Genomic DNA, 12,944 nt, shown 5'->3' on the forward strand with positions numbered 1-12,944 from the left:
CCCTGAGATACGGTACCCCAGACTGGGCAAAGGGGAGGAAGGAAGGACTGTGTGTGTTTGTGGGTGTCTTAAGGGACTTTGGGATTTTGATGAAGACATTAAGTCATTACTCTTAAGTTTGTATAACTTGAATAAATAGCTCCTTTCCTTTTCACCAATCTCTAACATGGAGTGCTATAATTCTCTGGCAAAGGGGAAGGTGAACCTAGTACAGGGTGACCCCAGAAGAAACGGGGGTCAATTCGGTAGCACTGTGGGAGACCTCTTCCCTGGTGGCCAATCAGGGAGGATCATGGGAGATCACATGCACAGTAGCTTTAAAGTAATACAACTACTTGTACTTGTGCAGTAAAGCCCACCAAAACTAGCCAGGAAGGATCCGCCCTATAAGAATAAAATCCCTCCAGCCCATGGGGTCAATCTCTGCTTGGAGTTGGCCTGCTCCCATATTCTCTGCTATAAATTCTGGGTGTTCAGTTCAGTTCTTTGTCCCGATCACTAAGAACCTGGTAACCTGTACCCACCTGTGACATTATGACACCTAAGAAGAATGTATGAACAACTTCTTGAGGACTAGAAGTCTGGACCTCACATTTCACCTGCAGTCTCTCCAGCTTTGAGTAATGCCCTCTTTTCCAAGAGATACCAAAAGACACATCAGATCAAACTCAATTCTATGTACATTAAATTCATTTTTAATCCTCTGGGCATCAGTCTGAACTAGGAAATATGATCCAAAATTTTAGTACATTATACACATTTCCAATTATATTCTATTATCAAGGAGGACAGAGTTGTACTGAACTTAGGCAAATAAGTCTATTGCCATGAATGAAAGAATACTCAGGAAAACTTTAGGAACTTTGAAAGTAAAACAGAGAGAAAGAAGTCACTGTTGCTATGCTCTTGGGTGTCCTCTTTTCATTTCCATTATCCACACAGTATCCACATGCCCTGTACACGGCTCCCTGGAGGAGGGAAACAGCTTGGACTCCTGCAAGCTTACCACCTGCTCCCTTTGATCATCACACAACCACTGTGCCTTGTTTGAGGGACTTGGTATTCCTTCTGAGGTGGACATGGCACAAATGAGATGAAACTGAGGTGGGGTGTGACCTTAGGTCAGCAATAATGACAATGTCATCTCACATTGTTATGCATTTATCAACTCAGTGCAAATCTTTTAAGAACTATTCACCTTCTGAACAAGTCTATTATAATAATGCAAAATACTTTATTTAGAATTTAATAACAAAGAAGAGGGGTTGAGGGTCAGTCATGTTGCACTTGCAGCTCAAGGGCCCAACTTTCAGCATAACTGATGGGGTTGGAGGCTCTACACTGGTATAAACCAACATCCTCCCTCTGGATGGGGTCTATGGTGAGGCTTCTGTGGTCCTCAGACAGCTTCCTTGTCTCTGAGAGCTGCAGATCCATGCCATTGAACAACCACTGGATGGACACTGCATTTGTGTCGCAAATCAAGACTGCAACATCCTTATTGTCTATGCTTGTGATGTTGCTGAATAGGAAGGTGGGCATTCTCACAAGCTCTGTGGAGAAACAGAGAAAGTGACTCATTTAGAGTGGGCTTGAGACATGGAGCCACATGGCTTCCTCAGAGATCTCAGCCACTCACAGTCCACAGTCAGCTATGTAAATGCCACCATTTTGGGCCATTTGGGTTAGGTAGCTATGAGACAGAAAATTTGGAAAACCTTGATTCTTCCTCATGTGAAAATTATGATTATTATTGTACCCCAAGGCCTAAGGCCAATTACAAGAAAGACTATTTCATTGGAGAACAGAAAAGGGTGAGAGACAAGGGTCTTAGTCCTTGTAGGGACAGAGAGCTTGGGCCCTATGGCCAGAAATCCAAGGATCTGCATCCAGGTTCCAGGCTCTGAAGAGATTTTGGATCATTAATTAGTTAAGTCATTCATTCATTTAATCACCACTTATTTGTTCCTAATCAATCAAGGGCAACTGAGTATTTGTTACAAGTTGGTCTCTGAGCTGGTTTCAGGGGTAGAGTGGGGAGGGAGCAGACAAAGTCCTCTCCTTTGTATATAGTGGAATTGACACCAACACAACTGGAAACAAGTAATATCATCAAGTCCAGGGTAAGGAGGTGTGGATCAGCCACCTGAGGGGGCCTGTTCTTTGCAGTGGCTAGGGTTGTTATTGCAAGTAATTAGTTTCTAGAATGAAAACAGATTATTTCTCTTTTCCTTTTGTTCCCCAGACCAGAATGTATTCCTCTGAGCTGAGGGTTCCTAACTGAAAAGGATTTTAACCAATGGTTGGTTTAGGAATCCACAGACACCTCCTAAGGCCTGGGGGTGGAGGAGAAGACAGGGCTATGGCCACAGACAGACATTCAGTGACTCAGATCAGATGATCATGTTCTCTCTGAGTCTGCTTTAGTGACCGTATCTCCCTGACTCTCAGTTTACTCTCAGTGAAGGAGGATAAATATTTGGCTGCCAGGTTGTCAGTGTATTCACTAAAGTATTGACAGTGTCTGACCTAAATCTTGGAATAGAAGAGTAGCTCAAATCAGAGGCATCTGTTACTGATGGATTCAAGAGAGAATCCCCTGGGCTAATCCCTGATGAATGAGGAGCTGCCAGGAGCATCTTCTTTTCTCAGATTTTTTATGAGGATGTTGACTTTTTCCTGAACTTTGCTAAGTTCCCCAGGACACTCAGCTAATTAATATTAAAAGGCATGGTCCAACTTGCTCTCCACACACAGGCTCAGCTGATAAACTGAACTCCATTTCTGCCAAGGTGTGGCTCTTGGACCTGAGCCCTTGATGGTGACCACATCAAGAACCTGTGACTTGGGTACCCATTAAACCATTACCCAGTTAGCCTTTCCTGAGAGATCAAACCAAACCTGATGCAGGCTCCCCAAGGTCCCTGGAGTCAACGTCCCTGGACAAGGTCCTGGAGAGGGGCTTTGGAGGGGAGTTCCGTGAGAATTTCTGGGGGATCCTCAGATGGGGCTTTGACAGAGCCCTGCAGGGTTGTTTGCCATGTGAAGGTCATGGGAAGGAGCTCAGGGTTCTGGACAGAGACTGGTCTCCCTGTGCTGAGTATGTCCTGTCAGACTGGTTCTTCTGTCTGCAGTGATTGTCTGTGGGGCTAGATTTAGGGAAGGGAACTGAGATCTCAGGAAGTTTGTCTCGACTCTGTGTATCCTGTATTAAATGGCAAAACCCAACTTGGGATGTGATGCAGAGGGGGATGGAGGCAGCGTCCTGCATTATCAGTCCTGTGTGTGAGTAGAATTCACCCCTTTCAACACCCAGAGGTCAGAGAGCAATCACTCACCATATACATGAAGCTGTCCAAACCTTACTTCTCTCACTGAGCCTCCCGGGTAGACCTCTACAGTGTAGTTTCCTGTGTCATTCAGGGTGACATTTGTTAACATCAATGATCCATCATAGATTATTTCCTCTCGTCCACTGTATGCAGGCCCTCTCACATGTGTTTTTTGGTTTATATCAAAAGTTGCAATTTTGTTATAGGGGATTGTCCCTTCTCCCCTGTACCATACAAAGCTTGTAACATTAGGAGGCGTATTGTGGAGACGTAGGCTCACAGTTGTCCCTTCAGCAGCATTGGTCGGCACAACAGTGAATTGGGCAGCAGTGGGTGTGTACCAGTGGTTTAATATTGAGACTAGGAAGGAAAAATAAATGAATTAATATTTGATATACATATAAGGCTTGAAAAATATGAGGGCCTGGATCTTGAAAAAGTGTCTTCACCTCTCAGCCTTGGTCTACATGTGAGGATATATCTCCCATGGTCAAGGTCAGTGGCATGGAACCACTACTTCAGCATCTCTGAACTTGTTATATTTTCTCTTTCAATATTTCTCTCTAGGTGTTCATCTGGCTCGTATCCTCACTGCCCTCAGACCCACGCGGACACACAGGAGTGTCTCTGAGGGACACCTTTGATGGCTACTCTCTGTCTTCACTTTCTGACCTGCCTCTGCTCTGTTTTTCCATGGCATTTGTGGGTACCCCATCTAGATTTTTGCTTTTCTCTCTCTTGCATAGCACATGAGTTCCATATGAACAAGGTCTTGTCTGATCTTGTACCTCCAGTGTCTGAAACAAGCTACAGACACTCTGGGTAAATTAATGTTTTCCTAGGGCCCTGTACCTCACGGAGCGTATTAGAATGTATCTGAGGTGGGTGGTAAAGAGAAGTCTGGCATCCCTGGTTGTTTTACTATGGAGTCCTGATCTAAATTGTTATTATTATTATCAGTATTTTCTAATTCAGTGCCTAATGATGAATATCATAGGATATGAATAGTAATTAAGGTTTTCATGCCTCTCACCACTTCCACATTATAAGATTTTCCTCTGGCAAAATCCCCTTCCCCATCCTACTCTGCTTCATTGCTTTTTACCTTTGGGTCTGAACAGAAGCCCTCCCTCTTATTCAGAGAAGTGGTCTCTTCAGCAGACCCCAGCCAGTGTCTGTGTCACATCCTTAGTCTACTACCCCAAGGAATTGTCTCCTACTTACCAACCAGCAGGAGCCCTTGCCAGTGGACAACTCCTCTGTGGGTAGAGACTGAAGGGGATCCCATGGTGTCTGCTGTCTGCTCTGTGGCTGCCTCTGTGAGACCAGTATGAAGTTCTGTAAGGCTCATAGTTACCTCTGTCTGATGTGCTGTGTGTCCTACCTGTGCAGTGAGCTTTATTCTGGGGCAAGATGACTAGTTTGGTCATGTGGGCGGGGGGGCGGGGTCTGTGCCCAGAACCCTCCCACTCCCTGCCCTTATTTTTCCCACCCTGTGCCTTCTTAACAGTTTACTGTCCTTTTGTGTTTCAGTTCTCTGTGTACTGCTGAATCCTCTGCACACCACACACACATACACACTAGGACATACTCACAGGCTGTATTGGAAGAGCACAGGCCTGGGCTGGCTGGCTTTGAGGCATTCCCCACAGCTCCCTGTCAGGTGCCCAGTAGCTTCCCTCATAGCCTCTCTGCTTCACATTGGCCATTGACCCTCAGAGCACAGATTTTTGAGCTACCTCAGGAAAAAGCTTGTCACAATAATGTCATCAGTGCTGTGCACTGAATCATCTGTGAAACTTTGTAAACTTTGTGATGCTCAACTGCCACCTTCACACACCTGCTTCAGCAGCTGTCCAGCTAGTGTGGATGCCCATTCAAAATTAGATCTCTTGATGTGAAGGTAGATACATTTCTTCTGTTCTTTGTGCATAGGAAAAATGTGCAGACCTTGTTAAACTGCAGATTCTGACTTGGCGGGTGCAGTGGACCAGTGACTCTGCATGTAACAAGCATTTAGGACAAGGTAATAATCCTGGCTTGTAAAATACACTTGCAATAGCAAGGCAGATGGGGGCACATGTGTCCCTGAAGGAATGACCCACTCAGGCCAGCATTGGCCTCTGCTGTGCCTTTGTCTTGTGTCTGTCAGCACCACACAGAGAGCCCCAGGTGTCCCCAAATGGGGGTCGCTTGTGTTTGTGACACAGAAACCCAGCTGGGAATCCTGTCTGCTTTGTGTTCTCAGATTCTCTGAGAAGGTTTTATTTCCTCCCAGCCGGCAGGTCACAGAGACGACTCTGGGGGTGAGAAGGGGTCAAGCTGGGTGATAACTGCAGAAGGGACCCTTCTTCTGTGTCATAATGTCATCAGGATGGCTTTTGCTTCTAGGGACAAAGAACCCAAACCAGAACTCGGAATTGGAGCTGCAGTGCTGGGTTTGAAGTGGGATGTGTCCTGCATGTTCCAGGAAGAAAGGAATGTGGTGAAAGTTCAGTTGCAGGTGGGCTTCATGGCGATTGAGGCATGAGTTTAGGTAGACCATTCCTCTCTATGTCTGTTTATGGGGTCTGTTCCTGGGCCCCCTGAGTGTTGGGACAACCTCTGATTGTAGCCTGGGAGGCTTTTCTGTGGCCACCGGACTTGCCCATGGATGATGCCAGGCATGGAGTAGAGAGCAGCACAGAACCCCTGAGAGTGAAGGTGCTCCAGGCCCTGTCACCATAAGTAATGTTCAAAGCTTTGGGGCAATTTAATGGGTTTATCTGAGCCAAACGGACTACATATGCCTGAGAGCAGATCTTGAATCCTGTGAAGAATGACAGTTTTACATCTAATTTATACATTATAATCACAGGAGATGAAAAATGGTAGATGGAATCCTTCAGGAGGTGAGGGAAATCATAGCAAGGAAATCTTTAGAATTACATAAAAGTCTAAAATGGAGAAACATAATATTTTACATTGGTGAGTATAGAATAATTAATATTTACTGGACATAGAGAAGGTATGCAGATGACCAGGTAAGAAGAATTGTTGTGGAGTGTCATACACTGGTCCCATAGTCTGTGCCTTTGAATAGTGGTCTAGCACACAAAAAAATCATGCTGATGTGTGTGAATTGCGCTCTCTAGGAGGCATAAAAAGGGGGATCAGAACTCACTTAAGACTTACCTTCGCTAATGAAGTTTATAGGCCTGGGACACGATGACCTGCCATCACCTGCCCAGTTAGAAATTTCTGATGAGAATATTGTGTTACCTTACATTTGGTCCCTGAGCTTGCCAGGCCTGCCATGTGGCCCCTGAGCTTGTCAGGGTCGCTGCACAGCTCCTTTTTGTTAACAGTCTCTAGGAGTAGCATGTGGGACAGAGCAGTCAGGAGGGAGGGCCTAAGAAAGGCCTGTTGAATCAGGGGATGAAAATCAGACTCCATCTTCTGACCCTAAGCCAGGTTCATGTCTCAGTTTCCTGTGTTTTCATGTGTTTCAATGTTGTTCCCTGGAGCTCAGCAGTAGACCTGCCACCAATGTCAGGTGCTGCACAGGATGCTGACCAGTGCAGGGTGAGCCCAGTGAAAGGTTAGTTATTGTGTACAGTAGTATGAATCCAGTGATAGAAGAAGTGTCCCACCAAAGGTATGTGTTGCCTCAGACAGAGCTCTCTGCTTTCAACCATTCAAAGGAAGGGCCTGGGGAATATTCTCCTGAGGCTTTTGGGAAAGGGTGCTGGCCTAGAAGGTTGATCCCCAAAATGTGCTGTGTCTCCATCATCATTTGTGGCATTGCAACTAAGTCATCTTTGTCCCTTTCATCTGATCTTGGCCTCCTCTCAGGGCCCAGGAGCTGAAGCAGCTTGGTGTGGTGATTCAGTCAGGGGCCCTGTGGGTTCTTCCATTAGGGGAGGAGAGGTTCTCATGAAACCTTCAGCCCCTCTGAGATGGAAGTAACCACACATTCTGGGTTCTCCCATCCTATCCTGTACAAAATGTTTCTCTTATTAGTGAGGACATTAGGAATTGGTGAGATACCTTCAGAAGCAACAGGCAGCTGTCTCACAGACCAGTGATTCTGGGCATGAAAAGTCATTCCCTGATTTCTTCAAGGTCAGGGTGTGCTCCTTCCTCTGTGGGCAGTACCAAGGATGCAGAGTTTCTTTGAGGTCAGGTATCTGTGAGAACAGGAAAAACACAGGCCCTGGCTGATGAGACAAAACGCACAAGGTGGGTCTGTGGAGGGCTGTGATTTTCTGGGAATAAAGGGTGGACCAACCTTTCATAGGATGTTTTTCTTACCTCCTGACTTTAGAGGAAATAAATACCTGACCCTGGGGTGTCCTCAAGCATGTGGTGCCTCCTCTCATACTGACACCAAAGCCTTAGTGTGTGTAAGTACATATTTGACTGTAAGTGTCACACAGGTTGCCAAGCTCCCATTGTGCAGTTTCCCTTATTGGTTTAATAGTGTTTACTGAGCACCTGTCATGTGTCAGGCTCTTGGCTGGTCCCTGGAAACTCCAAAGAGAATAAGACACATGTGGGCCTTGTGCTCATTGAGTTTACCTTGTAACTGGGGTAGGCTCTCATACAAATCACAGCTTTAATTAATTAATTATGAACCAGGGAAAGGTCATGAAAACCCCCCCCAAAACTTCTGGTGCATACACAGCATGTATCTCAGCTGGTCTGGGGTTCACAGAGCACTTCTGAGAAGGTAACATCTTGGCTGAGACAGGAAGAGTTAGTGGCCATTTTCCCCTCTAAGAACAGAGGGTATATGAAAAAGCTGCCTGCAGAGGACTGACCTTTGTTGGGCAGATGCTCGACTGGATGGAGGAGCAGACGAACTCCCCAGTGAGGAGTGTGCAGAGGGAGAAGGAGTATAGAAGGATTGATACTGGGGAGGGTGGACCCTGCTGGGCTGTGGGTGCTGCTGAGGTGGGGCCAGGAGTCATCGGGAAAGGCTCCAGGCTATGAAGAACTGTCTCCACCTTCTGCTGGACAAGCAAAAAAATGAGCAAGGTAAAGTTATGTTAGAGTTAGGTACTTTTTTGAGTTTTATATTTTCTATTCAACTTGCACTTTAAGTACCATTTTCATGTGTGTGTATGTAATTTTAGTATATTTATAGTTGAATATAATATGCTTAACATGTGGAAAGTATACAACATATGGAGTTTTTCCAGATGCATGCACCAGAGAAGCTGTCACAATGAGTTTAATGAACGTGTCCCTTACTTTTAAAGCCTCTTCCCGCCCTCTTGTAATCTCTTCATTCTGCCCCTCTCCACCCCAACCTTGTGTTGGGGAGATTTTCAGTTGCTTTCTGTCATTGTAAATTCATTTTCATTTTCTTGAATTTTCAAAATTTGAATCATGCATATGTAATTGCAGATGGACTTTGGTTACTTAACTCAACAGAATTATTTTGGCATGGTTCTTTCTTTTTAGTCTTTAGTCCTATCTGATTCTTGGGATGCATTAAGTGTGTGTATCTATTCACCCTTTATGGACACTTGTATTGTTTCCAGTTTGGGACACTTACACATAACACTGCTATGAACTCTTATGGACAAAAGCCTTTATCCGAGTGAATTAGGTGCTTGTACACACAGGAATAGCTGGAGAAATGAAAGTGAGGGAGTCACCGCTGGAAGTCTGGTCTCAAAGTCGCATGGCCAGAGCCCCACCCAGAGGTACAGAAACAGCTGCTTCATCACATGAAGCTGTGTCTGCTGCTGGCCACCCATCAGTCAACACAGCAGCAGAAATAATGTCTCCATCTCCCTTCCAGTTTCTGAATTAAACACAAGTGCACCTTAGAGGCTGAATTTGACTTATACCTCCATTTTCAATCATGAGGATTTGGGAAAAGGTAGTTTTTAAAGTTTTAGTCCCTTTGATATGAGAGGAAACATAGAAGGAAATTGAATGTCGATGGTAAGTGTTCATGGACAATACATGGCACGTCTGAGTTCACTTGCAGGCTGTGTGCCTCCAGGCCAGTGACCCACCTCAAGAAGACTCTGTTTTCTCATGTGACATCATAAAAAGACATTTGGCCTTTCCTGGTTCTTAGAAAAGAGGAGCTAAACCTTTGGAATGTTCACTGTGCTGAGGGCAATGAGTGTCTCTGTCATGTTGAGACAGTCCTTGGCAGGCCTCTGGGTAGTTGCAGAGTGAGGGCAGGTTGGCAGAAACTGCAGGTCTTGGCCAGAAGTTTAGAATTTTAGCCATTGACATAAGAAACGTTTCAATATGTAAAGAATTCTTATGAGTCTCTTTGAGTCAAAATTGACGACAGTTGCCAGGAAGCAAAATATCAATGGCTTGAGAAAATGCTCTGAAGGATGGCAGTTTTGCACATGATTTTATACAGTACAGTCAAAGCCAGAGGCCTGAGGGGTTCAATGAAATTCATTGGGAATAGATCAGGGAGGCAAGAGAAAGCAAAAATACAGAAATTTCTGGGATTGGGGAAAAGGAAAAACAAATAGAAACATACTTTTTTTACATTCACTGGTACAGAGTACTTAATAGTTGACAATCAACATCATAACTAACAATGAGGAGTTTTGTGGTCTCTGGTCTGGTGCAGGGAGGGGTACGGAAAAAAAGAAATTTCCCTGACAGTTATGTTATGCTAGAGGCAAAAAGACAATCAGCAGCTTCAATAAGGTAAACGTTGAGAATTGTATAACAATATACTGACCTAGGACATGACTACCCACCATGACTCACTTTCAGTGAAAAGTTTTAATTTCAGACCCTCTTCTCTGGTTACTTCAGGTCTCTGAGTTTGTGAGGCCCACCACACAGGCCTCCCCTGAGCTTGTCAGCTTTATTATGTGGCTTCTCTTTTGTCCACACTTCCACACTTTAGTCATAAATGAATCTAAAGGATGCATTGGTGACTGAACTTTTGGTCAGATAACATTGTCTTAAGTGCTGGGAAGGGACTCTTAGGAAGTCTTAGTGGCAGCGTTTGTCTTGCTGAACCATAAACCCTTGCAAATGCAGCAAGACCTTCACCTTGGATGGAAGTCAAAGCCAAATGTTCTCAGAGAAGAAAAGCAGGTACATGGGAGGCAGTGAGTCCCACAGGCCTTTAGTAGAAAAACACTCTGGATCATTGCTAACCTATAAGCTTTCATGATCTAAGTTGTGCTGTCTCATTTCTGTCTGTTTTGCATCTTGTGTAACATTTACTTATAGTTTGAGGGCACACTACACACTTCTTCAGTTTCAACGTTCTCACCATGAGATGCGTTCTCAATTTACTATGGCCCACCTATTATTAACTATCGATTATTCATCTGATTTTTACTAGGTGTACACTTGGAAGCTGTAAACTTAAGGTTAATTTGGGCACCAGGCTGTAGGAACACAATGCTGTGAAGTACAATTACCATCTAAGAGCTCCACAGGCGAGGACAGTAAGTGTCATAAGTACATTAACTCTGCTTCAGGATCAGATATGGAGGGCCATGTTTTACAGGCATTTCAGCTTCCATTTGTATTAATATAGTTAGTAGTCTTTGTTGAGATAGGTGTAAGGACATTCACATAATCAGGTTCTCACATTTTCATAAAATTCCTTTCTCAATATTTTTATTCTAGTAAACTTGTACAACTTTCTTTGATCTTCTTAGCTTTTACTATCTCTTTTACACATTTAGAAATAATGATCTTATTAAGACATACAGGTTACTTTTATCCTAAGTACACTCACATCCCCTTTTTCTTCATTTTGCAATAGTGTTTTGTCTAAATTTCCAAGTGCCACCAGGAATGGGGCCAAACCCAGCATGAGTTTGTATAAAGTCAACGAGCAGGTGTGGGGTCTTGAGTTTGTGCAGGAAAACTTTCTCACAACAAGCCCAGGGATTTTAAATGTAAGTTTATTAGTCTAGGGGTATTGAAATAAGGATGAGTGTAGATAGAAAGAGTAGCAGAAGAGAGACTCAGCAGGGCTGCTGTGGCTCTCTTACAGCACTATGGGAAAGATGTGAGGCTAGGAGGGGCTGCTCTCAGCTTAGTGCACAGTCACAGAAAAGGCACCTTGGGGACAAGTTCAGGTTTGCCTAGGGTAAAATGCCAGTGCTCATTTGTTTCCCTACTTGCAAACCTGTTAGCTATATTGTAAGTTTTGTGGGGTCCTCTTAGGGTATAAGAGAAGAAGAATTTACTTGAAAGAAGATGTGAGTAGGTGAGCCTTGAAAATTTCATGCTGCTTTCTTTGTCTTGAGGAGTTTTATTGGTTTCAAAAGGTAAAGATTTTCGGTGTCATTTGAGGGAAGATCTCAATAAAATATTTGTTATTTTCTTCAGGTGTGCCCTGGCAGGATCGTGGTCTCCACTAACTGCTTAGTGCCAGGGCAGAAGTTTCAAATCACATGAGCAGCAATGTGCCAGTGGAGGGAAGGCCACCCTGCAGACCAGGTCCAGAACAGGTGTGCTCATTACTAAGCACTTGAGGCTTTTCACCCTGGGGAACTTCCGTGTTTCGCTGTAAATTGCTTACCCAGTTAGCAAACAGGTAAAGACAATCGAACTAATAAAGCCAACATCCACTTGTAGGTAGAGCTAATGTCAGTATCTGGAGAAAGCCATGTCTGTCCTATGTTGGAAACTTCTCATCACTGAAGAGTGCAGGGTTTCTGTAAGTGGAGGCAGGTGCCAGAGAAGTTGATGTTCATTGACAGTGGGGCACCTGAGAAAGTCTTTTCTTACTGTGTTGGAGACAGTCTTTATTTGAGGTGTGTTCCAATAGACAAAATCAATCATGGTCTTCGTCTTTCTCATTCCCTAGGGGTGCACTTGTGGAATGAATATCACTTATAAGCTGTTTAATAAGTTCATGACAATAAGGCAGAATGTTTGCTTTTATGTCCCTTTGTTTAGATGCACAGGGTGACCAGGGACTGTTTAATAAGGGGAAAAGCTATGCTTACCAAAAAATGGAGTTCTCAGGTTAAGGAGTATTTGGTCAAGTGGGATGAAAACTTCTGAAAATGTATTTAGTTGAGTTTTCATTGTGTCTTTTGTCTGTTTCACCAATGCAGAAAAGTGGGGTGGAAGGCACAATGAAAATATTGTAAATAAGACAAATATTAGAAGCACATTGCATTGTTTGCCCAGTGAGATGAGTCCCTCAGTCACTGTAACTCAGGGGGGATTCCCCAATTGGTGTTAATTTTTCCCAATAATAACTTACCTTTGTGAAGCCTGTTGCTTTCCTGCAAGAAAATGCCCCAATCCAGTGAGAAAAACATACAAATTATTATAATTAAGACACATTTGTGTTCTTGATCTGATAGCCTTTAAATAAACTTCAATTAAAATAGTTCAAGTGGTTCTCAAGAAAGTGGGAAATGTATTTGGGACCATTGCGTGATATTCCTGGGTTATATTTGGACAGATAGAACATCTGCCTCCCACTTTTCCAGCTACCTACCATAGGAGGTTCCCAGTCTACTGGGAATATTGTCTACTTTGTGAAATCACATTTTAAAGACTCAATGTTTTAGCTCACGTACATGTGAAAGTACAAGTAAATGAGTTCCTATAGATAAGATTGGGTTTTGATGAAGAACATATCTGTTAAGTTCAAAA

The 12,944-nt window shown here is 43.9% G+C and overlaps 1 protein-coding gene across 1 annotated transcript; it reads right to left on the reverse strand.

The window, feature by feature from the left end:
- Positions 1-848: 848 nt before the first annotated feature.
- Positions 849-4,688, reverse strand: LOC123817907 (carcinoembryonic antigen-related cell adhesion molecule 21-like). Its single transcript, XM_045837695.1, has 3 exons — positions 4,557-4,688; positions 3,339-3,692; positions 849-1,553 (listed from the first exon to the last, which is right to left on the reverse strand). Exons 1-3 carry the CDS (start codon positions 4,681-4,683, stop codon positions 1,273-1,275), a joined length of 762 nt encoding a protein of 253 aa, XP_045693651.1. The 5' UTR covers positions 4,684-4,688; the 3' UTR covers positions 849-1,272.
- Positions 4,689-12,944: the final 8,256 nt, after the last annotated feature.

Source organism: Phyllostomus hastatus, unplaced genomic scaffold (genome assembly GCF_019186645.2).
Source record: "Phyllostomus hastatus isolate PE091 unplaced genomic scaffold, TTU_PhHast_1.1 phas_contig_234, whole genome shotgun sequence".
Taxonomy (NCBI): Eukaryota; Metazoa; Chordata; class Mammalia; order Chiroptera; family Phyllostomidae; genus Phyllostomus; species Phyllostomus hastatus.

Excerpts from the sequence above, each read along its gene's own strand:
- LOC123817907 (XM_045837695.1), bottom strand. The coding sequence starts at position 4,683 with ATGAGCCTTACAGAACTTCATACTGGTCTCACAGAGGCAGCCACAGAG. Across the intron at positions 3,693-4,556 it reads GCAAGGGCTCCTGCTGGTTG|TCTCAATATTAAACCACTGG; the intron begins GTAAGTAGGAGA and ends TTTCCTTCCTAG. Across the intron at positions 1,554-3,338 it reads TGGACAGCTTCATGTATATG|AGCTTGTGAGAATGCCCACC; the intron begins GTGAGTGATTGC and ends GTTTCTCCACAG.